This window comes from Eptatretus burgeri, chromosome 10, assembly GCF_056783735.1.
Source record: "Eptatretus burgeri isolate ZD-2024b chromosome 10, Ebu_testis_v1, whole genome shotgun sequence".
NCBI lineage: Eukaryota > Metazoa > Chordata > Myxini > Myxiniformes > Myxinidae > Eptatretus > Eptatretus burgeri.
In genome coordinates, this window is record NC_140970.1 from 103,064,354 (window position 1) to 103,090,207 (window position 25,854).

General features: G+C 45.0%; 3 protein-coding genes across 6 annotated transcripts in view; 2 read left to right on the plus strand and 1 right to left on the minus strand.

Annotated features, from left to right (window-relative positions):
- The window catches only part of LOC147019330 (calcium-binding protein 39-like), a 103,357-nt gene extending 102,605 nt beyond the window's left edge, over positions 1-752 (plus strand). For all 4 annotated transcript variants that reach the window (XM_085899751.1, XM_085899750.1, XM_085899752.1 and 1 more), the window contains one exon: positions 24-752. In XM_085899751.1, the coding sequence (XP_085755877.1) occupies positions 24-209 (186 nt within the window). In that variant the 3' untranslated portion in view covers positions 210-752. The remainder of the gene's footprint in view (positions 1-23) is intronic.
- Positions 753-23,309, minus strand: DNAJC3 (DnaJ heat shock protein family (Hsp40) member C3). The gene is made up of 12 exons (XM_085899749.1): positions 23,022-23,309; positions 22,325-22,435; positions 19,762-19,886; positions 18,731-18,805; positions 18,469-18,612; positions 17,489-17,667; positions 7,398-7,517; positions 6,960-7,065; positions 6,501-6,621; positions 5,973-6,105; positions 5,360-5,508; positions 753-2,051 (listed from the first exon to the last, which is right to left on the minus strand). The coding sequence occupies exons 1-12, from the start codon at positions 23,101-23,103 to the stop codon at positions 1,900-1,902; spliced, it is 1,497 nt and encodes a 498-aa protein (XP_085755875.1). The 5' UTR covers positions 23,104-23,309; the 3' UTR covers positions 753-1,899.
- Positions 23,310-23,328: 19 nt separating this feature from the next.
- The window catches only part of LOC147019332 (claudin-15-like), a 70,024-nt gene continuing 67,498 nt past the window's right edge, over positions 23,329-25,854 (plus strand). Inside the window, exon 1 of the mRNA XM_085899754.1 lies at positions 23,329-23,522. The gene's annotated coding sequence lies outside the window, so the exon portion shown is untranslated. The remainder of the gene's footprint in view (positions 23,523-25,854) is intronic.

Genomic DNA, 25,854 nt, shown 5'->3' on the forward strand with positions numbered 1-25,854 from the left:
CACCCCCCCCCTTCATTTCTAAGGTGTTTGTGGCTAATCCAAGCAAGCCGCAACCTGTCCTGGACATCTTGCTCAAGAACCAAACCAAGCTGTTGGACTTCTTATCAAACTTTCAACCAGACCGCACGGATGATGAACAGTTTGTGGACGAGAAAACGTTCCTAATAAAGCACATAAGAGAGTTGCGAAGGCCCGGAGAGGACAATTAGTTGTGCTTCTTATGGTCCACCTGCACTTGCTCATTGTCTGCAGCTTGTTCCTCCAGAAACTGCTTCAGCTTGTGCCTCTGAGTTAGCAAAATGCTGGATTTGTCGTTGTTTCCAGATTTAAAAGCGCATTATTTTGCACGTTGCTTCTCCTTTTCCTGATGAAGCACTGAAAAAAAAAAAAATCTTCCTGTTGTCTCCTTTTTGCACATCAATGAGATGGGAGACTGAGATGGCCCTTTCAAGTCTTTTTTTTGAACTTGAGATAAAGGGGGTTTGTGTGCAGAATGAATGTTCAAGCTTTTCTGTTGCTGAGCCAGTCAATTGAGAGTTTCGTACAGTTGTTTAAAAGGAGTCATCAGGAGGTCCAACATGGAATTTGCTCCATCTCTTCCTCCGACATTCCATTTTCTTTCCGCTTACCAATGACCACACTGTTGCATTCCTGTGTGAAACGCAGCTTGGCTCATACTGCATACGGATTCAAAAACGTGCCCGAAATGCAGTCAAATAATTAAACAAGTGATTTTCTGATGGATTCTGCCATTTACTTGACCTGGAAATTTTTTTTATTCTTCCATAAATTCTCCATTCAAACCAACAATTACTGTACATTTGAGTCGGTTCTATACTGTATGTACACAAAGCAATCCAATAATCAATTTCCTGAATTTAAATATCATCGAGCAAAGTATTTTGACAAAATATTTTTAATCCTTCCAAGGAGAGCTTTATCAAAATAAATGCTTGGGTTCAGCTGAACACGGGAAGTACACTCAACACCTTTGAACCGCAAGACGTCAAGTACAATCTGTGGAAATGTCATCCTGTGCTATTGGTACAAGTCAACCCAAGCATTGGATTAGCTATGAAAAAAATAATATATATATATATATATATATATTTAAAGAGTTGAATTAGGAGTTTTTCTTGAAAGGTAAAACAGGTTAATAATCACCTTATCCCCTTTACAAAAAGTTAAATTCACCAATTCTCATTGATAGTTTTCCTGTACACTTAATCATTCGGCTAAACGTTGGACGTGGACACCACCTGAAGGCCTGGGTTTGCACTCGTCCCATCGGCTTACCGCGTCCATCGAGTAAGGACTCGTTAAACCGCACGGACGTACGTTCCAAGTTACGTTCCTCAAACCCAATTTGTCCATTTTTCAACTCACCGATTTAATTTCCTGCTCACAGCACTCCATGAAGTGAAACAGTTTCCACCGCAAGCTCCTTTGCTCTAACTTAGCAAGTCAATTCTCACTTGCTAACTCAGTGTGACATTTCAAAATCTTTCCCAACAGTTTTCATATAATTCAACAGCTTGAAACTACACTCAGGTTCACAGATTCTTCCTCGACTTTCACAACCTCTTTAGGACGTTAGAACAACAAGGCTCAGCCAAGAGTAGCTCAAAAGCTTGTGAAACAATTAAATAACAGCCAAAAAAAGAAATTACAGCAGACAATTTGAAGATGTGGAAGAATAAGGTCAAGATGTGAGATCACCAAACATTTAATCTCACATCCAAACATCTACAGGCTGTCCAATGCCTTAGTCTTTGCCCAAATGCAGTTTGAGCCACAATGCGACGTCCAAAGTGGGCCGACGTCCACTCCATTTGTCCAGATACTCAGACTTGGTGAGCAGTGAAGTGACAAGTGGTAATGCAGGGCGAAGAATATAAATCAGTTGAACTGGAACTTGAAGTGAAAGTTTCCTGAGCCGAAGGGGTTGAAGCCTTGAAATGGCTGCCAGCCATGCTGAAAGGGACCTCCCCCACCCTGCTGGTTCTCAGGATCCAAAGGATCTTCTCCCTCATCGAACTTCTTGCGCATGTCTAAAGCACATGGCATTGAACATGACCAGAGGATCACTTATTCACCCGCCAAGCCCAAGCAAGGCTATTGCCTTGTTTCTACCGGTGATGAATAGTTCAGGCTGGATTTTCAAGGTCTCGAATCTATCCCGTGGATCCCAAACCACCATACACTCCTGGTCCGGGCTTCTGCTAATGACACCATGTTTGGTTGTCGTTCTAAACTACGGAGGGCTTTTTGAAAAGTAATACCTCCTGTTTTTTTTTCTCCAAGACAAGTAAAGATATTCGAATGAAAAAGACAGCTACTAACATCAAGCTTTATTCTACCATGGTGATTATTTCCCAACATGATCACCACTATCGTCCACAAGTTTCTGCCAAAGTTCTAGTAGTTTTGCGATCCCGTCGATGTAACAGAGTCCTTGACGTTCTCCACGATGTTCCTAAAGGCCCAGTCACACCTTGACGTTTTAGCCAGCGATGGCAACGTATTAAAATTTATGTAAAACGCTGGCTTACGTTGAACTTTTGACGTTTTATTTTAAAGATTCGGACGTATTCATAGCGACTTGGTCTTATGTATAACACATTAGTAACGGACACAGAACGTTTCGTTGTGTTATAGATAACTTATACCAACGAATGCTGAACCTGTTGTCGGCCTACACAACCGATGCCCAACGATAGTCTAACTTAGGCATAGCGCGTTGCACGCATCGCCGACGATGTCGTGACGTAGCCTATTAAAAGGCTGACGCACAATGATTCGAATCATAACTGCCGTAGAAATGGAAGTGACAACATCGCGGTCACACCTTGGCGATCTTGCCAGCATATGCAGACCTAAGAAAAATGTGTCTAAAACGTTGGGGCACGTAAAATACGGTATGAGTAAGTTTGGTATACGTGAATAGAACGCTAAAGTACGCTATCATACGTCGTAGTAAGTAGAGTACGTCAAGAAATTTTAAACATGTTCAAAATTTTACGACGTACTTGGCGTATGACACGTTCCGCATGCGATGGGGATAAGTTGTACACACGATATGTGGACGCTTACACACGTCCACAAAGGCTACTTATAAGCTACTCATAAGTCGAAACACGTCGCGGTAATGTCTTTTTTACGCAAAACTTATTTCTAACTTATGTTTGACGTGCTTTGAACCAATTATTTACGTAGTCCCAACACACATTGACGTATGTAGACGTATTCCAATGACGTCTTCCGGTCGACAAAAAAAAAAATTAATGAACGTGTTTCTAACTTACAACTGCCATATAAAGACGTGTTCCCAGCGATTTTGGGAATTGGTATATAAAAATGGTGTTCATAAAAGGGGAACCCAACAGTGTTTGAGTCCTTTTTGAGTCGATGTCCATGTCAGCAGTAACAGTATCAGTATCAGTATTAGTATTAGTAGTAGTTTGTTCATGTTGGCAGTAGTAGGTGAGTGTGAGGGGGAGGGTGTGGGTTATGATGGATCCTCCTTGCGTCCGTGTGTCCACGGGTAGGAGACATCTTTGCACCATTGTTCAAAGTTCTTCGCGGCTAATTTTTTATGGGGCTTTTTCAACAATGAGCTATGGCTTGTTTTTACGATTTAGGTCTATTCATAACGGGTAGGACAAATGCACAATGAACTAATAATGTGCATAGAGCGCTTCGATAACTTATAGATACGGTATACCAACGAATAATTATCGTGTAGCCGGCGTTCACAAACTATGCCCAACGATAGCCTAACTTATCCATATCGTGCGGCAGTTTATCTTTGCCGGTGACGTGGGGTTTGCTATTCATAGGCTGCCACTCAACCATTTAAATGGCTGCATCTTCACTATTGAAAGTAGACGCTTGCGCTCAACAATTGGATTTTTTTATACTCAACGACTTTTAAACGGTACCACTCAACTATTTTCATTGTTTACAATGAACGATTTAAATTGCTGTCACTCGCCTTTGTTTTTTGACGCTGGGGTTTTGAAATTTGAAGCGTTTCTTCTGAACGTGTTAAAACGCTCAAACTCGACTATTTTAAATAGACGCTGCCGATGGACAATTGGAATCATAGCCAAGCTAGACATCGAAGTGTGAACATCCTCGTCATGCCGAAGAAAAGTTTGAAGAATGCCGCACATAAGTGTCCTGGCCGTGGCCGTGGACGCTGACGCAAGGACGATCCATTATACCAACGTCTTTCAGCCTACGAGTAACTTAAAAGTAACGTCTGTCGACGTGTGGCAACGATCGCGTAACGTGCCAACAACACGTTAATCATAGGTTCGAAATAAGTTTCGGGTACGCTAAACATTACCTCGGCGTGTCTCAACTTATGATTAACTTACAAGTGGCATGTGTTGACGTCTGTCAACGATCGCAGACCATGCATACAACTTGTGGCCAGTGTAGCGGAACGTGTGAGTCATACGCCGGCAGACGTCGTGAAATTTCAAGCATGCAAAAATTTGAGGACAACCGAAAAGTACAACGTTTAAAGCCAGCGTACAACGACATATTATATGGCAGTGTTTTTCAGCGTGCTCTCAATGTTATCAAAACTTACCCATAACGTATTCAACGTGTGCCAGCGTTTTAGAAAGAATTTTCAAAAATCGGCATACGTTGGCTAAAACGTCAAGGTGTGACTGGGCCTTTCAGTTTGGGGAAAGAGATGAAAATCTGATAGAACCAAGTCAGAGCTGCACAACGGGTCCTGCATGGCAGTGAAACCAAGGCAACCGATTTCTTCAGCCATTTCTGCACTCTTGTGAGGCTTTGTGACTCATTCACCGATGAACATCGAGAGGAGGCACATTCTCTGCCAACACAAACTTGATAATCACACGCTGCTTCAACCACACCGTCGTGCTGCCCTGTGCCATCTTGACTGACGGAGCGCTGAAACATCTGGTGTCATCATGAAACATCGAACCCGGTGTTGGGAAGAATTAACGCGTGGACTGTGCTTTTCTTCCCCCCCAATTCGAATATCTTAACCTGTTTTGGACAACTACAAGAGGAGGAATTACTTTTCAGCATGCCCTTGTACATCCAGCCTGAACTAGTTTAATGTTTGCTGGTGGAAACAAGACATCAGTTAACAACAACAAAAAAAATCATCCACAATGTGCTGTCTTACCAGCACAGAAGGAAACGATGGCAGTGGAAAGTCGATCATAATAAAAACCACAATGCAATTCGAAAGTTTAGCACGTACTGGGTAGGAACATCATATCGTTCTAAAGTCGTGCACCACCACAATTCACGTGATCAAAGCGTTCTTTCCCCGCTCCCCGATACATACTATGGCATCAAACCTCACCGGGGTCCGTGAGAACCTCTTTTGCAGCCGCAATGTCGATGAACATCTTCTCGGCTTTCTTTTTCTCTTGCTCAGACATAAAATTGTCTGGGTGCCACTGTTGAGCAAGCTTGCGATATGCCTTGAGTATTTGTTGCTTCTTTGCTGTTCTACACATGGGTATAAAAATAAAAATATTCACACCCTGTGGTCACGTTTAGGTATGAATCTTTAACATAGGATACAATTAGAAGCACACCCCCCCCCACCCCCATCCTGCTGCTTTGCACATTGGGTGATGCATCCTAACACCCTTTCCTCCACAAGAATCAAGCCAGATGTCCTAGCTGCTAGTGCAAGCATAGAGATTAAAATTCCAAATGCTCACAGTGGAGGTCTGCGCACAGCACCGACTGGCATATTCCAAGAGAAGCATCATGGACATCTTGAAAGTCCGCTTTTAAATACAAGTCTGCCAATCGTGCATCAACTTTTGCCCATTATTCGTTCAGCTTCAACAAACAAGGTGTGGAGCAAGCGATTGCACAGAGTTCAGTTTAAGTTGAAACACAGACGAGGATTAATACAAAGGACTTTGACTTAACGTGCCGAAAAAAAAACCGACGTAGCCCACCTCTTCACACCCAGTATTTTATAGTAGTCGCGCCGCTGCGACTGTTTCTGTAACCGCTGAGCTTTCTCGAGACCCTCACGCACACCTGACCTCGTTTCATCAACGTCTCGTGCTTGCTCGTAATCTGCAACCGCTGTAACGCAAGAACGTCAGATGTGACTGGATTTTCACCACAGGATTCCGTAACATAGTGGGGCAACTTAGCTAAATATAGCATAACAATTGTGCATTTTGTGAGGAAAGCACCAAATTTGGCACACTAGTAGCCTAACATATTATGAACAGATATGGATATTGGGCCATCTCAAATTCAGCCGTTGGTGGCTGTGGCAGCCATTTTCCACTGCAATCAAAAATTTTGAGATGGCCCAATATCCAAATCTGTTCATAATATGATAGGCTACTAGTGTGCCAAATTTGGTGCTTTCCTCACAAAATGCACAATTGTTATGCTAAGTTGCCCCACTAACACCCTAAAACGCAGCATCACGTGATGACCAACCGAGACGTACGTACAACGCAACCTACCTTCACTGAACTCGTCATTGAGGATGTAAGCCTCGGCTCGGTCACAGAGCGCTTCGACGTTCCGCGGCTCGTGCTTCAGCACTTCACTACACACCTGCACTGCTTCAGACACTTGGCTATTCTGCCAGGGGAAAGGCAACAACAAAGGTGGACATAACACACAGACAATGTGACATCAAACCTTTAAAATGCATTCACATTCATCATGGGGAAAAACGGAACACACATGTGGATTCCACATTTGGACGAGCATTCTAATAAATATATATTTAAAAATTTTTTTTTGAACATTCCACAACTAATATCTAAACTCCATCACATGACAACAACAAAAAATTCCATCTAAGGTTTCAAATGGGGTAAGAGATCACAAACAAACAAAAGGGGTGCATTCATCTCATGATCGATCATCCTAGAGATCAAAAACAAGACACACCGACCAATAGGCCCAGACTTCACCTTCAGGTGACAGCGACAGATACGAAGCTTGGCACGTATCGTGTACGTCATGACTGAAGGCTCGGTCTGCATGCTCGCTTCAAATTTCTCGATGGCAGCATCATAGCTGCACCACACGCAAGGCAGAGGACAAATCGCTGCATGAGAACAGCATTTTAGGTAAAACAGGGCAAGAGTACGACAGTGCAGTGCCAAGGAAACCGAACCCGTGTTCCAATGTTTGGGATTTCATACGACGCTGAAGTCACTCGACTGAAAATAAATCGATAAATCTCTGTGCATACAATAAGCGAAAGAACTACTTTGGGACATCGGGACTTGGTCCAATTAGACTGCAGAATCAGAGTAGAGGTCATGGAGATGAAGGTAGTGATGCGAAGTGGAGACAGAGTGTAAGTAACGGAAGCAGAGACAAGAAGAAGCACCGGAGAGCCTTGCCTGCCGCTCTCCAAGAGCTTTTCTCCATCTTCAAACTGCTTTCCTAAACGCTTGGCATGCTTGTACAGCTGGAAACACTCGCGATGGTCGGGGTCCAGACGCAGGCATTCCCGAACCTCACTAAAGCATATTGATGTCGGTGGGGTGGGGGAGGGGGAAATGGAAATCAACAGAAATTTGCAACAATAACCATGAATGAAGTAGGACTATCCAATGAGGAGTGAGGAAAGCAAACTGGAAATTTAACTCTTCTTACAATATTGTGCAAGTTTTCATAATAATAATAATAATAATAATAATAAGACGATGATGATGATGATGATGATGATGATGATGATGATTTATATAGCGCCTATTACCGATGGATACAAGGTGCTGAAAGGAAGGAGAGAAAGAAAGAGCAAATGGATGTGCTGCCCGTGATGCGCTCGATCCATCATACACTTTTTAAAGAACAATTCAAAAAGCACGACCATTGCTCGCAGAACTGGCAAGTTGACCAGGTGGGTGATAAGCTTGAAGCCCCCTTCACTTTCCCAGAAAGTAAGCCCTGCAAGGGCCCGTTCCACGAATCAGGCGCTGTTGGGAGTCACGAGATGGGACCCCAATCAGCACCCGTAGGGGGTGGCTGACCACCCCTACCAACGAGGGGCCACGAAGCAGAATGGTGAGGGAGGGGCGAGGCAATAAAGGAGGGAATGGACAGAGCTGAAGAGCAGACTTCAGTGTTTTCGCAGCACTCTTCCTCTTACTGCACCTCTTGCACACGTATACGAAATCATTCTCCAATGCTTCTTCTTCACTTTTCTCACTTCTTTCTGAATCTTTCCCACCTTTAACACACACCGACGCACCTTTCATACAACTCAGTTGTCACCAGGCTGCCACGGAGGCACCGCCTCCCCTCGCGTCATGGCACGAGATAGCCACAGTCACGCAGACCATCGCGTTCGGCCAGAGACCATCCAGCGATCCCCACACGACCAGGGTGCTGTGAGAGCAGAGGAAGGGTACCAGGAGGGAGTGGGCGGGAGGCGAGCCCAAACCGCAGAGTCGTGGGCGATCGTAGCTTCAACCGAGGTTGTAAAAGGTGCATCGGGGCACATAAGACCCCACACTTCGCTCTCTCACCACCATTGCTCACCTCTCTGTTCTTCCTTTGGTGTCTGGATCCATTTATTGTAAAAGTGCCGAGTCATTGTTGCAAGGCACCTGGGGGCATGTTTTAGTGTGTAGGGGTCAATTGGAAATGTATATTTACGAGTACGGTTTGCCTTGCCCTTCTCTGAATTCTTCTGCCATTTCCCTGTCAGAAATGGGGTGCGTGTGCAACACTATGCCGTGAGATAATGCACGAGCAAGTGCAAGTCATTTTCTGACCACTTGGTCCGTAACTTCCCCACGTGTGCAGTCGTGAGTAATCGTACACTGTTACAGCGAAGCAACAGCAGGTTTTCGCTTCGCGAAGGTGATGAAGCACGTGCCATTCGCAGAACGATTATGCAACATGGCACGGGCTGCACGTCACAGAAAAATACGTACGAACGGTGTGAAGGGTTTTAAATGGAGGGATGAGTCCTCTGCGGCAGCAGATGCTGGTCTTCGAGTATGATGTTCATTGCACACTTGACCATGTTTACATTTCTCTGTAAAACTTACTCAACCAACCTCACAAATACAAATAAAAACGATATGACAAAACAGGAAGAACGATGCATCAACGAAATGACAAGTCCCATAATAACAATGGCGAGACTCGATTTGCATTACATGTCCCCGACCGACGTGACATTTCAAATAACCTGATGTGCATACCACGAAGCAAAAACATACGTGGGATTGGGTTGGCAGTTCAAGCTGGACTGGGATTCAAACTCTGGGCTAGGCAGAGGGGCTAGTGTGCAGAACTGTCGGCCATCCACCGACACCCTTGATGCGATTCACACAAATGAAATTAATGAAGTTTTTTTTTTTGTGCGTAATTTCGGTTTTAGCCACACTTTTTGCACCGGTGAACACAACCCTTTATTAGGGTGGTGGTACAATGGTGCGCTCGGTGTTGAAAATAAAAAATAACCCCATGTACATACAAGAAGAAAAAACACATGCATGCTGCTTCGGTGCATGTATAATACATTGTGGTTATATACTTGGAATTATTGCAATTGTACTGGGCCATGGACTAACACCCAGGTCTAAGGCCTGCCGATCTGTGCTGTTCCATGGAATGGCACACTGTTACAGCGAAGTAATTTTACATGATTTTATTGTGAAGTCAAGCTAGCAGGCCAGCCAATGGGTGTAAAGCAGTGGGGTGTAGTCAGGCCAGCTGTCCAGCCAATGGGTGTAAAGCAGTGGGGTGTAGTCAGGCCAGCTGTTCAGCCAATGGATGTAAAGCAGTGGGGTGGAGTCAGGGAAGCTGAACAATGACCCATGTACATTTGTGGCCAAACAGTCACCATTGCACTTTTTTTCAAATGATTCACAATTTTCTCTAAAATACAAGTTGAAATTGATAAAAGTATTTTGTCTCCACAATTCTTTATTTCACTGTTAATATTACAGAACCTTTGTTTTTGATTCAGAACTTAATGCCCTTTTAAATCAGAAAATATAAATAAATGCCATTGATAAAATTATTGACACCCTCGACTTGATATTTGGAATCACGGCCTTTGGACAAAATAACTGCAGTCAAGCACTTCCTATAGCCATGAATGAACTTCCTACACCTCTCTACTGGTACTTTGGCTCACTCTTCTTGTGCAAACTGCTCCAATTCTCCCAGATTTGAAGGGTGCCTTCTCTTAACTGTTGTTTTCAGATCTCCCCACAGGTGTTCATTGAAATTTAGATCTGAACTCATTGCTGGCCACTTCAGAACAGTCCAGCGTTTTGTCTTGAACCATTCCTGGGTGCTTTTTGAAGTGTGTTTGGGGTCATTGTCCTGCTGCAAGACCCATGACCTTCGATGGAGATGCAGCTTTCTGACACTGGGTTGAACATTGTGCTCCAAAATCCTTGGTAATCTGATTTCATGATGCCATGCACACATTCAAGGCACCCAGTGCCAGAGGCAGCATAGCAACCCCAAAACATCACTGAACCTCCTCCATGTTTGACTGCAGGGAAGGTGTTCTTTTTTCTGAAGGCTTCAATTTGTTTTCTGTAAACATAGAGATGATGTGCTTCACAAAAAGCTCTAATTTGGTCTCATCTGTTCACAGGACATTCTCCCAGAAGGATTTCAACTTGTTCAGGTGTGTTTTGGCAAACTCAAGTCAGGCTTTCTTATGTCTCTCTCTCAGCAGTGGGGTCTTCCACCATATAACCCCCTTTCAGAGTTGGCGACAGATGGTGTGACTTGAAACTCGTACCTTGTGTCAAAGTCAGCTTGAATCTGTTTGGCAGGTGATCGAGGTGCTTTCTCCACCATTTGAACAATCCTTCGCTGCAATCTTCAATCAAGTTTTCTCTTGCGGCCACGTCCAGGGAGATTGAGTGCAGTGCCGTGGGCCTTAAACTTCCTGATAATATTCCATACGGTGGACACAGGAACATCAAGGTCTCGGTGATGGACTTGGCACGTTGAGATTTTCTATGCTTGGCTACAATCTTGTGTCTGACCTCCTCAGACACTTCTGGTTTTTTTTTTCTCCATGCTCACTGCAGTGCAGTGACATAAAACAGCAGAATGTCTCCTTTTCTCCATTCAAACTGATTGAATGAGTGATTTTTAAATTGCAGGCACCTGCAACTCACCACAGGTGAGTTCAATTCCAAAGTAAAGGAGAATCACCTGCTCGAAATCTAATTATTTATAACAACTTCTAATGGGTGCCAATAATATTGTCCGGGCCATTTGAGGGTATATGTGTGGAATAAGCTGAGATTTAGTTAAGTTTTTCAGCCTTTTTTGTTTTGTTCCACTGCAAACCAGAGATACATATGTGGATACCAAAATATTTTTTCATTTCAACAATTTTCTGGAAGAAATCGTGCATTTGAAAAACGTGCAAGGGCCACGACTGCAATATTATATATGTATACACAGTCATGCGCCACTTAACGACGGGGTTACGTTCTGAGAAATGCGTCGTTAACCAATGTCGTGCGAACATTATATATATATATATATATATATATTTTTTTTTCGTTTTCGAACATCGTACTTACACAAAACTAGACACCGACGCTATATGGTATAGCCTATTGCTCCTCGGCTACAAACCTGTACAGCATGTTACTGTATTGAATACTGTCGGCAATTGTAACACACATCCAAGAGAGACGGAAGACACGTTAGTTTTACCTTTGTGCTGTTCATCAGTGTTCTTAGCGGCAGTTTACAATCTCCTCTCGCGTCGATTTTATATATAGAAAGGTGAATAAATAGCATTTAGAATTTATAAATACGTAATCATTGCATCGATGTTATAATTTAAAAATGAAGAAACGAGCACCTGTCAATTGTGCGATATATTTTCGGAACAGTGCGATTATTTTAACAACATAAAAATCTTTACTAAAAATAAATTTGTGTTTTAATTTTGACTAACAACAACGATTTATTCGCGGAATTCTTCAATACAAAGGTAATTCACTTGCTCGAAGGTAAACGTGGAAACATTGGTTCAGTTTGAAAGCCGATTTCCTTGAATCCCGATTTAGCACGACCCTGCTTTTTTCGCGATGACATTTTATGGACCTCAACGATCGCATTATAACAGGGCCACACTGTCGTTTATTATCATTATGAAGTATTATGTACGGTACAGTGTACATAATTGTACGTGCTATTTTTATACGACTGGCAGCGCTACGTCGGCTACATCACTCGGTGATAGGAATTTTTCAGCTCCACTATAACGGAGCTTGCAGATCCGTCGTATATGCGATTATGGGACCACCGTCGTATATGCGATCCGTCGTTGCCCGAAACGTCGTTATGCGGCGCATGACTGTGTATATATATATATATATATAGTGATATTTTCCAAGTCTAAAAAGGGCATAACTGAAAAATTGATGAAACGTCCTGAAACTCTAACAGTCTAACTTGTTCAATAACTTCAATAATAAAACCATGTACGACATTTCACTTCAACATGTTAAAGGGTTAGGGGGGAAAATGTCTGGAAAAAAAAAAAAAAAACAACAACAGGTGCGACGGACAGACAGACAGACATCAAAGCTGTAGTCCCCTCTGTTGAACCTGGTCGGGGACTAATAATTACATGATCAACCGTTCCAATGCAACAAAGCAAAACATCACATTCCGGTTCCGGGTTTGGAGCGTCAAGAGGTCTCCTTCGGAGCTCTCTGCTGACTATCTCAAAGATAAGTTTCCGGTTGTTATTTGTCCCGTTTTAACTGTTTATTTTTCTCACCTATATATTACTGTGTTCCGAGTTCGGTTTTGTTTCAAAAATCGTGCTATTTTGTGAGTTTTTGGAGACGTTGTCTTACCAGGTGTTTGAGGCAGAGACTTGAGGCCGAGGCTGAGGCCGAACGGTTCCCCTCGGTGTACGATCGTTTTATTTGTTTTTTCTCCCCATTACCTTCAATTTCTATCTTCCCCACTTTCCTAACGTCTCCCATTTCTCCAAACTAATCTATTTCTTATATTAAAAAAAAAAAAACGCCACCTTTCTCCTGATTCATCGCCTCTTCTTCTTCCTCTTATTCTTCCTCCTCTTCTTCTTCCTCGATTTTTTTCTACAACACTGCCATGACCTAATCTGTTGAAAACTCTCTCAAACATTCATAATAATAACAAAAACGATATTTTATAATGCTTCATCTTCCCCTCTCACACATGTGGTACTCTTTACTGTTTCATAATGCACTACTCTTCTGCTATTTAAACAGACTGTTCTCATTTCGACCTCTCCTTCATTCCTTGCCTAAAAAAATCCAACTGTTGCAGCGTTTATTCTCTCCATTCTCTGAATTCGCCTTTATTGCATCCATCAAGAATTGTGTTAAATCGCATCTCTGACCTAAAACTTTTTAAAACCCCAGTTTGCGATGAATGTTCGCTTTCCATCAACAATTCATTTTTTCCAACTTCAGTGCCAACTCACCCCTCTCACTCTCAAAGCAACCATCCCACTCTTCTCCCTCCAAGCCTCCCTCTCACCTCTCTCAAAAATTCCCCCTCACCTTTGTCCCACCTTTCATCCCCCTCACTCATCCTTCTCAAATTCCCACCCCTCTCATCCACAAAGCTGCCTCCTTCCACTGCCCTCTCACCTCCATAAATCCTCAACTGCCTTCTTCTCCCTCTCTTGTCCCCCCTATCCCCCAGCACCACAGAGCGTTTTCTCCTCCTCATCCGGCCCCCTCCCCAAGCTATTCTGCAATCCCCTACACTCTTTCTACAACCCTCCTTACATCCCCTCCTCGCCCCTTGTCTTACCCTCCCCTCCCCCCACCTCCTGCACCCAAAGCCTCCTCCCCATCTCTTCATTAAAAGTGTGGACCTCAAATATCCGGGGCCTTCGCTCAAACCTTTCAGATCTTTCCATACAGGTTGCCACTGACAAACCAGACATAATCTGCCGAACAGAAACTTTCCTCCCCCAAGACGTGTCTGACTCCCAAGTATCTCTCCCTGGTTACTCCCTCCTCCGGTATGACAGACCTGAGCCTCGTCCTGGTGGAGGAGTTGCTCTCTTCATCAAAGACTCTATTCCTCACTCTCCATGCACTGCTCTCACTCCCCCACACCCCCAGGAATACCTCTGGCTACAGCTTCCCCTCCACTCCCACCTCATGTTTATATGTGTCCTGTACCGTCCACCTAACAGTGATGACTCCATCTACACCTCACTATCCGAAAACATGGACCATCTTCTATCTTCTCATCCAAACTCTCTCTTCCTCTTCTATGGCGACTTCAATTGACATCATGCCAGTTGGCAAGGTGTGGGTACCTCTCTCACCTGCCATGGCATCTCAGCAAAAGCTTTCTGCGACTCATTGGGACTGACTCAATTGGTCAACTTCCTGACCCGGATCTCAACCAATGGTACTCCATCTCTTCTGAATCTGATTTTGACAAATTTCCCTGACAATATCTGCTGCTCTTCCTTCGCTCCAATCGGTTCTTCTGACCACGTCCTTGTCAAAGTGGACATCTCTCTGGCTGTTATCAGAGAACCACCTCACCGCCGTCGAGTCTGGCATTTCACTCAAGCCGACTGGCAGGGTCTCCAAGCAGCCATCAAACTTAAAGACTGGTCTCCTATCGCTACTTTCTCCAACATCAACTCATCCTGGCAATTATTTCAAAGAAACTTGCTCTCCCTCATGCACAGATTTATCCCCTCTCGTCTTCAGTTGTCCGACCTTTCCTCCCGCCCTTGGTTGACTGAAGTTTGTGGCGAGGCAGTTGTCCTGAAACAACTTGCCTTTGCCTCATGGAAAGCAAACCCAACTGAGGGCAATCTCAGTTCCTTCCATAAAGCTCGGAACAAGTGTGTATCTACCCTCAGGAGAGCCAGAAAACAACATCTTTCTAATCTCAAGTCTCAACTCTCAAACCTCTCTCCCTCCTCAAAATCCTGGTGGCGTCGAATCAAATCCGTTTCTGGTGTATGTTCCCCCTCCATCCCCTCCCTTAACTCAAATGGCCGAACTGCTGATACCGCACGTGATAAAGCTGAATGCCTAAATTCGGTGTTTGCAGCTAAATCTTGTGTCAAAACCTATCACTTTCTCTACCCACCTTACTCAGTTGCACCCAACTGTCCCTGGACTCTGTGTCCTTTTCTCCTGACAAGGTGGAGAGCTTGCTGTCAAACCTCGACTCAGATTCTGCAACCGGTCCAGACGGCATCAGCCCACGTGTCCTCAAAGCCTGCTCTTCTGTTCTTGCTCACCCTCTCTCTGTTCTATTCACCCTCTCATTTGCTCAAGGTCATCTGTCATCTGCTTGGAAATCTGCAAACATCACTGCCCTGCATAAAAAAGGTGCAAAAACAGATCCCTGCAACTACAGACCAATCAGCCTTCTCCCAATCATCATCAAGGTTATGGAATCTTCTCCAATGGCTTGATTTCTGATCATCAATTTGGTTTCAGACAAGGTCACTCTACCCTGGATATGCTGCTTCTGCTCTCCCAACAATGGATGGAGGTCCTCAATGCCAGACAGGAAATCCGAGCCATATCCCTGGACATATCACGTGCTTTTGACACAGTGTGGCACCCTGCCTTACTCAACAAACTCTCTTCCCATGATATCCAAGGCCATCTCCATTCATGGCTCGCAGACTTCCTCTCCTGTCGCAGTCAACGTGTGGCCCTAAATGGAGTTCTTTCATCCCCTCTTCCTGTCCTGGCTGGAGTTCCTCAAGGTAGCGTTCTGGGCCCTGCCTCCCACCTTTCTCGGCTTCACGCTGTAGAAACCAGGGCATTTCGTATCATCGGCATCTCCCAAAATGAGGCTGAGTCTTTGGGCCTCTCACTCAATCACCGCAGGTTGGTCGGTGGTCTTTCTGTCTTCTACAGTTTCCTCTCCAGCCTTGCCCCCCCCCCTGCTCTGTCTGCAATTTGTCCCCACCACATTTCCTCAGGGCGCTCGAGGTCAGCCAACAACCCCCTTCTGGTAAAACTACCAAAATCAAGAATCACTGCTCACCTTTACTCTTTCATTCCTCTTTTTTCCCACCTTTGGAATAAACTCCCTCACTCTATACTTTCCCATTCTTCCCTCCAGGCTTTAAAAACAGCTGTTCACCACCACCTCTTATCATCCCCCATCTTTTCTACCCCCAATAATCCACCCAAGCCCACTTCCTTCAAATTCCCTGCTTTCCTTCCTGAAAGTCCCTGTAATGTCCATCTTCTATTCCCCATGTTCCCCATCCCATCCCTCTCCCTTCCAGATCTCCTAATGTGTCTGTTCCCCACTGTTTTGTCCCTGCCACTCCCGCCCCTCTTGTCTCATGCCCCCTTGATGTGCGTTGTGTGTTAGCTCTCACACGAGCCTCGACAAGGTATACAAAAACAAACAAAAAAAAAATCACATGATCATTTTCGTAATAAGATCACACACGGATAAAAACTCAGGTTTTTTGGGGGGAGGGGGGGGGTTCAGTTATTTGCCGATACAACACACAGTTCGGAGTGTTCAGTTTGGCACATCTCAGAAAAACAGCACACTCTAATTTAAAGGACTTCAAAATAATTTACAATATTATGTGATTGACTTCTTGTTGATGTCCATCAATTTCATCGGAATCGTTTTAAAATACAATTAATCATTAATTTCTCGAAAATAAAATCAAATGGCAACGGAAGTTATTTTCATGTAAAATAAATAAATTACCCCCGTGTGGGGGTGACGGTCATCTCTATAATACCACAAGTTCTCAATGTTCAGTTATGACCAAAGACGACTGCGCAGTTCTACTGCGCAGCTCGAACTGCGCAGTTTGGTTAAAGATGACTCGGAATTTTGGCGCGCGCGCACGAAATTATATTTTGAAAATAAATGCCGACGTTTATATTTCGGGTTTTGAAACTTTTGCACCTTCGGCGGAAAATGTATTAATATAAAAGGCTAAAAATGTGTTTTATATTTATATTTCATTTCTCCTTCCTTCCTTCTTTGCGAATCGCATCGGCGTTTTTGGCCATCTTCCAGATCACGTGACGATCAAACGGGAAGGAAATTCAAAAATCTGTCCAGTTAGATACAAGATAATATTTTTTACTATCATAATCAATAAACAGTTGCCGAATATCTTGTAGAATGGCAGACGAGATAGGTTTTGAAAATGGTGATTTTTATAACTTACGTGACCTCGTGACCTTGACCCTGAACCCGGACGAAAGTTATATCGTTGTGCAACACTCATCGACCTCTACCCACATACTAAGTTTCAGCAAGATCGGAAAGAAAAATTGTTGACGGACGGACGGACATTTGGTCCGGCTTTATTAGGTCATCTCGGTGGAGATGACCTAAAAAAAAAGGTACAGATTCAACAAGTTTCTCAGTTATCAGGTTTCATAACAACCTGACGAGGGCAAAGATCGATCAACGTGATAACCAAAAGGGAGGAGATGCAAGGTCTTACTTCAGTGCATCTGGAAGCTCTCCCGTACTGTAGAGGAGCCGACTCGCTCGAAGAAACGTGCTCGGCTCCGGGCGCAACTTGGCCGCCGCACGCAGTTCAGACACAGCTCGACTCAAATCGCCTCGACTCTCCAAACACTCGGCCCGGAGCTCCCTGAGCCAGGCCGCCCATGGGCACAGCTTGAGCACAGGGAGAGACAAACAATGGAAAAAATAAATAAATAATAATAAAAAAGCAATCTTGCCAAAAGGTGACCACGTGTGACTTCTTTAAGGTCACACTGAGGTGAACAGAGCTGCTATCTACCAGGAGCGACTCCTTGAGGAATATCTGCCTACGAGAGATTCCGATGAGAATCGTTCTACAGAGTAACCATGAAAAATATGCTTTTGCCTCATAACGTCACCAAATGACGTCATAATGTCTCAATCTTGACATATCTAGAAAGCACTCATCGAGGTGTACAATTTGAGGTATTACAGGATATGGTTCCTAAAACTTGAAAATTTGACCTTGGGCGCTAACCATCAAGGTCAAGGCCAATCGCCACCAAAAATTAATCAGCTGAGCGCCAGACCATGAACTATATTCCCATGAAGTTTGAAGACGATCCGATCAAAATTACTCAAAAAATAAGGGTTTCGTCGACTCCCCTGATTTGCGACAAAGTGACCTTGACCTTTGACCTTGACCTTCAAAATTTTGTGCACTGAAAGGGACCTCTATAGGCCTCTGATATGCAAAGTTACAAAAATTTCCAATGATAACTGTGCTCTGCAGAATTTTTTATACGTGATTACAGACAAACAAGAAACTAAAAAAAATAATAAAAAAAAAACATACAAGCTGATTAACATATCTTGCAAAAACTTCGTTTTGGCAAGATAATAATGTACACCAAGAGAAGAAGAAATGTACATTCACAATCCCCCATCCAAACCACCAACACGCTTTTCTTTCCGGTAAGTCTACCATCGTACCTCAACCACTTGATCTAGCACAGCCATGGCAGAAGAGTGATCACTGCTCTCCAGGCCTTCCTTTGCCTGAGCAACCAGCATCTGGATCTCAGCAACTTGCGCCAGTTGCTTCACCACATTCTGATCTCCTGGGGAGGCCTGCAGCTGTGAGGGTGGTCACGGAAAATCAAGTTACGTTTTCCAAAACTTTGGTGTGTTGAAATGTTTGGAAATTACCATCACCTGCCTGCGGTCAGATACAAAAGGTTCATCGTACTCTTACCACAGCGGTAAAATCAGACCGTGCTTCCTCTAATCTTCCCTGCTTCAGGTACACATTTCCTCTTTGAAGTCTTGCCTGCAAAGAAAGAGGGATGACTGAAAAACAATGGGAAAAAAAATCATCTGATATTTTATTAAAAACTTGTACGTGCCCGTAAAAAAAAAACAAAAAAAAAATTAATAAATAAATATTCAAACCGCGAGCAACAAACAACAACCACACAGGCCATTTCTTCGCTCTCGCGTGCCCGTACGTGCGTGCCCAGAAGTTCGCATATTATTCGCATTTTAGTTTTAATACCCAATTATTCAATAAGCGCCAACGTATTTTACCTTTTCGCAATGTCATGGCAAGGAAAAACAAAAAGAGAAGAGGAGAGAAAAAAAAATTTACTTCCTGGTTCGGAGCATACCAGCACTCTGTTACCGAAATTTATGCACCGTCTAATATGAAAACGATCATAACTTGGGGCATTGTGTTTATCTATAAATGCGCATAAGAAATCGAGAAATTATGAGAATACACAAAGTCATCATTATCCGGAAGCCCGTACGTTGTAACCCGTAATGGGGAACGCGGCTGAGCTTCCCTTCCCCATCGGCCACGCCCACGCAACAACGTGTCTTGTCATTGGTTTGGTAAATAAATGGCCATAACTTGGGAAGCACTTGTCTGATTAATATCAAACCTTGAAAAGGCACATCCTCACGCCTCCAGCAATATATCTGGCAAGTTTCAATTAGATCGGACCAGTGGTTGTCGAGAAACAGCGGACACACACACACACACACACACACACACACACACACACACACACACACACACACACACACACACACACACACACACACACACAGCTGGAATTATCGATAGATGACATAAAAGAAGGAAAGATAGTGAATATGTGGGAAAATTAAATAATCATTATACATGTTAAAAGGAAAAAGAAAATTGAGGGAGCTGGGGGAGGTAGAAGCTCAGCAAGACAGAGAAAGTAGGCAGAGGGTATCAACGGGTAGCGAACAACATACGGCCGTGAAGTCCGGCTTCAACTCGATGACACGGGTGAGATCAGGAACAGCAGATTTGGATCGTCCCAGAGCAAGGTAGACTGTGGCCCGTTTGTAGTAAGTCAAGTAATTATCAGGATCTCCATCTAGCAATGGGAACAGATTGCAAGGAAACGAGGTTCCGATCAACAAAATCATGTAAAATAATTATTTTCATTCAAATTTCGGACCATTTCATGCATTCTCAAATTAAAACCACAGCAGGCCCACCACGAACGCTGTTTACCCACCACGGTAAAAGGTACTGCAGCATGGGTCCCTCGCTCTATCGCGGTCTGGCACAGACAAATACACTACCCCGCATCTCCATGCTGCCCTCCATCGCAGGTTCAGTTGCTCTTTTGAAATCGTGCCACACGTACTGTTATTACGATATCTCGTGACCAGACGATTTAGTCTTCGTGAGTTCGTGACAGTAAATAGTTATGAAGAACAACAACATGCAGGGTGCTATGAAGAAGACAAATGAAACTCCAAGAACAACTGGAAGTAAGACAGAGATGGTACCACCACATCTCAGCACTCTCAGTACCAGAGTGGAGTTCAGACAACAGATCGATCAGTTTTGGTGGCACCCCACGAAGACCAAGAATCCTGCAGAGGGTATCCCGATTCACTGAATCAAACGCTTTACAGAGATTAACATAAGCTGCAAGCAGCCCCTGCCTAAACTCTCGCCTGCGTTCAGTGAGGACCTGAAGAGCAAGGATACGGTCAATCGTTGACCTCTTTGGTGTAAAGCCTGACTGCTCTGGACGCTGGTGCTCAAGCAGATGGTGGCGAACCCTATCGAGAATTATCCGAGCAAAGACCTTGCCCGGCACTGAGAGCAGCGTCACCCCTCGGTAGTTGTTGCAGTCTTGGCGATCACCCTTCCCTTTCCAGAGAGGGACAACAAGGCTTCTCTTCCAGTTAGTTGGGATGATGCCTGTGTTCCAGACAGAGCACAGAACTGCGTGCAGTGACATGAGTACAGCATTTCCACCAGCCTTGAGAAGTTCAGCATGGATGCCACAGATCCCAGGAGCTTTACCCCGTTTCAACCGGTTCACCGCAGCTTGTGTTTCCACAAACGAAGGTGGACCACAGTTGATTGGAGGGTCAGCAATCGGGATTGTCACACCGCTGACATCCAAATAGACAGCTGGTGGATCAGCCTGGTACAGCTGCTCAAAGTAACCAACCCAGCGGGCCTTCACTTCGGGCTCCTCTGTCAAGAGCCCACCACCCTCTGTTCTAACTGCAGTGCACCGAGGGACGGGCTTGGAGGAACACTGCGCGAATTCCCTTGTAAGCAGGAGAATAACGACCGCAGGTGCTGCTCTACCCCCTCACAAATTCCTCACGCATAGGCCGCCTTGTCTGCCCTCTGCAAAGGCAGTTTTATACTTTAGCACCATGAACAGCTCAGCTCTGCCATAAAGCCTGGCCCTGTGAGACTGGTCAATGGTATCCAGTGTGTCTTGGAAGACAAAGTTCTTCTTCGCCTGATGGTGGGTTCAACCGGCAACTTCATGGATGGTAGTCTTGAAAGCATTGAAAGACTGACATTGGACTAAGCTTCCCATCGTGTGCTGCCTTTTTCGCTGCTGGTTGCATCATTAATTAGTGGTGCAGCAAACAGCCCCTATTACCAGTATGCAGGTACTCATTTCGCCGACCTCAGAAGGATGACAGGCTGAGTCAACCCCCTGGTGTTAATTCAGTAGCCAACGTGGCTCGAACTCAGGACCCGAGGATCCCAAGCCACCGCCCTAACCGCTAAGCCAACACCAGGCTAAGGTTAAGGCAGTAATTTGTAAGTTGTTCATGGTGCTGGCGATAGCTTGCCTACTCTTCACGAAGGACAATGTGAGATCTTTAACGTTCACCAACTAATGCTGGCAGAGGGATCGCCCATTTAACTTTGATCAGAGTGACCGGGACGGCACACACATTGATGAATCACGCCGACTGTGACAACCAGGATGGCAGCTTATTGCTGAGCCAGGATTCAAACTCAGGTTAGACATCTTAGATGCACGTGTGCATACCTCAAGTCCATCCTGCCAGTCCAATCAGGTGATAACACAATTTGTGGATTTGGAGACACGAGAAACAGCTGCTCTCTCCAGGAGTGGTTGGGGGGGGGGGGTGGTGGGTGGTCTTGTGCCTGAAGCGAGTAATACCCCCTCCCTCCCCACCAGGATGAGCAGACGACTAGCGATTTCCTCTTTTGCATCTTCTTTACCGAGAACCTTGCTGGAGGGAAGGTAGATTACATCCCCACAACCCCCCAAAACCATCACTCCCACTCCTGGAAGAAGTGATTGTTTCTAGTACAATAAACAGAATGACTAAAGGAATTGCGTTCCCAAATACAAAAAATGGTTTCAAAGCCAAATCAACAACAGGTTGAGTGTCTAAGCAAACCTGGTTAAGTGGTAAAAACATCAAAAACAATTAAAAGCCATGAAGGTGCACGATGTTTTCCATTGTAGCGCAGTCGTTTAACCAGGCGAGAACCTGCGATCAGATCACCTACCGACAGCAGCATGGTAGTGAGAAAGCGCATCCGCCAGCTGGCCAGCAGCGAGAAGCTTCTTCCCCAGTTCCAGGTGCTTATCCACCTCACCTGGATCATTCCCAAGGCCACCTGCCACGAATATATTACAATCTCAGAAAATACAACACACCCACACTGTTGTACCTTGTAACAGACGTTTGACTGACAAACTGTTCGTGAAATCACCAGTAACTAGTACTAACTACCCCTATTATTCCCAGCTTGTGGAGGTCGACTGGTGAGCCTTCTTTTTTTTTTTTGGGGCCAGTCTTTCACGGATCGGCTGGCCAGTCTTGACGTTCGAACGAAAAGTCAAAAAGAATTTGAATGTTGTTCAGAGTGCCGGCGATAACTCGCCGACTCTTCGAGAAGGATTCCACGGCGTGCAGCCACCCAACGGCCGCAGACGGGACACCAGGGTCATCCGTGCATCCGAGGGACGCCACACTTCCGTGTGTCCCGCCGTGTGTGCGAAACAGGACGAGTTCTCGCTCCGTCGGGATATTCAAACCCAGGTAGGAGAGCATGATGAAGGCGAGTACACACCGTGAGCTCGACGAAAGGACGAAAGGTGTTTTAAAGGTGAGATCATTTAATTATATTATAAAACAGAACGCATCAAACTTCAAACCGGATGGTCGCGTGAGGCCACACTTCCATGGTGGACGGTACCCACTTCCATACTGCAGGTCCAAGAGGACGAAAAACAGGGGCAACGAGGAGAGAGCTGGGCGTAATCTGACAACAGGGAACTGCATGTCACCCTCGGGGTCCCTGAACCGAGCAGCTGCTGCACAAAAGGCCGAGATGCAGATTCAAACCGCGACCTCACTGAAGACGTGTCGTAAACGGGAAACAAAAAAAAGCGTTTACTGTTTACATTTAAATTAACACCATTCCAACAACATCCCGCACTTCCACTTCTTGAGCACTGCCAGCAGCGTGTTTTCACCACGTCGCTTCCGCCGAGGCCGCACAATGATGACGAAGCCGGAACCAACCAATCCCGACACACCGTGGAAACGCCTGACCAATTGGAGCGCAGGACACGGCAACGTTCCCGACAAGGTTCGGCCAATGAACGAACGCACGGTGGCGGCGACGGCTGATCGTGGGTTGTCGTGATTGGTTGAAGTTCAGGTGGATTTTTGCAGCTTTCTCGGCGTCGCGCAATTACGTAGGTATTTACAGGAGGCACGACAATGTATCTCAGGACACTATTTTATTAAAATGAGACACAGCAGTTCGAAAAGGCAAACATTGACGTAGTAACCAGTGAGTTAGTCACGATAACCAAGGTAAGTTTGGAGTTCGAGGAGGTCATTCAGCTCAAAATGCCCGCGTTGCACGAGCCCAGTCTCGTCACTCATTCACACTCCACACAACCTCTCCACCACCATCCACACAAGCTCTCCACCACCATCCACACAACCTCTCCACCACCATCCACACAACCTCTCCACCACCATCCACACAACCTCTCCACCACCATCCACACAACCTCTCCACCACCATCCACACAACCTCTCCACCACCATCCACACAACCTCTCCACCACCATCCACACAACCTCTCCACCACCATCCACACAACCTCTCCACCACCATCCACACAGGCTCTCCACTACCATTCACACAAGCACACCACAACCATCCACACAACCTCTCCACAACCATCCACACAACCTCTCCACCACCATCCACACAACCTCTCCACCACCATCCACACAAGCTCTCCACAACCATCCACACAAGCTCTCCACCACCATCCACACAACCTCTCCACCACCATCCACACAAGCTCTCCACCACCATCCACACAAGCTCTCCACAACCATCCACACAACCTCTCCACCACCATCCACACAAGCTCTCCACCACCATCCACACAAGCTCTCCACTACTATCCACACAAGCCAAAATCCCCATACCCTCCACCTCCAATGCATCCAGGTCCCCATCCAAACCACATTTAAACTTATCCTCCCCCTCCACGCCACTACCTTTCCGGGGAGACCGTTGCATGCATGAACCACTGTCCGACTGAAATTGCCCCACCTGTAAACTCTCCTCTCATCGTCATCCTCCATCTGTGTCCCCTGGTCCTTACACTGTCCATTCTGCTGAAACACTCCACTTATCTTGTTCACACCCTTCATTATTTTAAACAGCTCCATCAGATCCCCTCGTAATCACCTCCTTTACAATGTGTAAAGTCCTTTCTCCTCAAAACGTTCCTCCAAGTTTAACCACTCAAGAGTTAACCGATGGATTCAAATGCAGATCTCATCCCTGGTGATGAACATGGTGTTGTAGGGCTCGACCAGCAGGGTGTATTTATCTGTATTTATCTTTTTTGGCCACAACACAGGGAGTAAAGTACGACAATGAAAACATGTATCGACTCCAACTAAACACACACACACACACACACACACACACACACACACACACACACACACACACACACACACACACACACACACACACAAAAACACACATACACACACATACACAAATACACACACATACACACACACACACACACACACACACACACACACACACACACACACAAACACACACATACACACACATACACAAAAACACACATACACACACATACACAAATACACACACATACACAAAAACACACACATACACACACATACACACACACGAACACAAACACACACACATACACACACACACACACACACACACACACACAAAAACACACACATACACACACACACACACAAAACACACACACACACACACAAACACACAAACACACACACACGCACACACACACACACGCACATACAGACAAATACACATACAAAAAACACACACACGCACACACAGACACAAACACACACACACACACATACACAAAAACACACACACAAAAACACACACATACACACACACACACACACATACACAAAAACACACACACACGCACACACATACACAAAAACACACACATACACAAAAACACACACACGCACACACAGACACAAACACACACACACACACACACGCACATACAGACAAATACACATACAAAAACACACACACACACACACACACACATATATATATATACACACACACACATTCACACATAATATTGTTACGGTAATGACCCTTTTTGGACTCCTAAATATAGGATTAGCTCAGATCCCCCATTAAATGCATGTATAGCTAGGTTATTTGGTAAAGTAGACGTTATATGTGTGTCGGGAGCTTTAAAAGGCTGTTTTATGTTCGTACAGTGGTGGTGTGCCAAGGGCTCCCTCTTCTTCTTCTTCTTCTTCTCCTCTACGGACGATAGGCCACTCCCAGTCGGCTGAGGGGGTGTGGCCTGGAGAGAGGGTGTGGCTAGAGGGAGGAAGTGATGCGAAGGGGAGGGGCGTTTGGTCGGTTTTTCCGAGAGAGGCGTTCTCGAAGGAATTGAACGAAAGGAGAAACTAGAGGAGAAAAGGATTTGAGTTTTGGACGAGC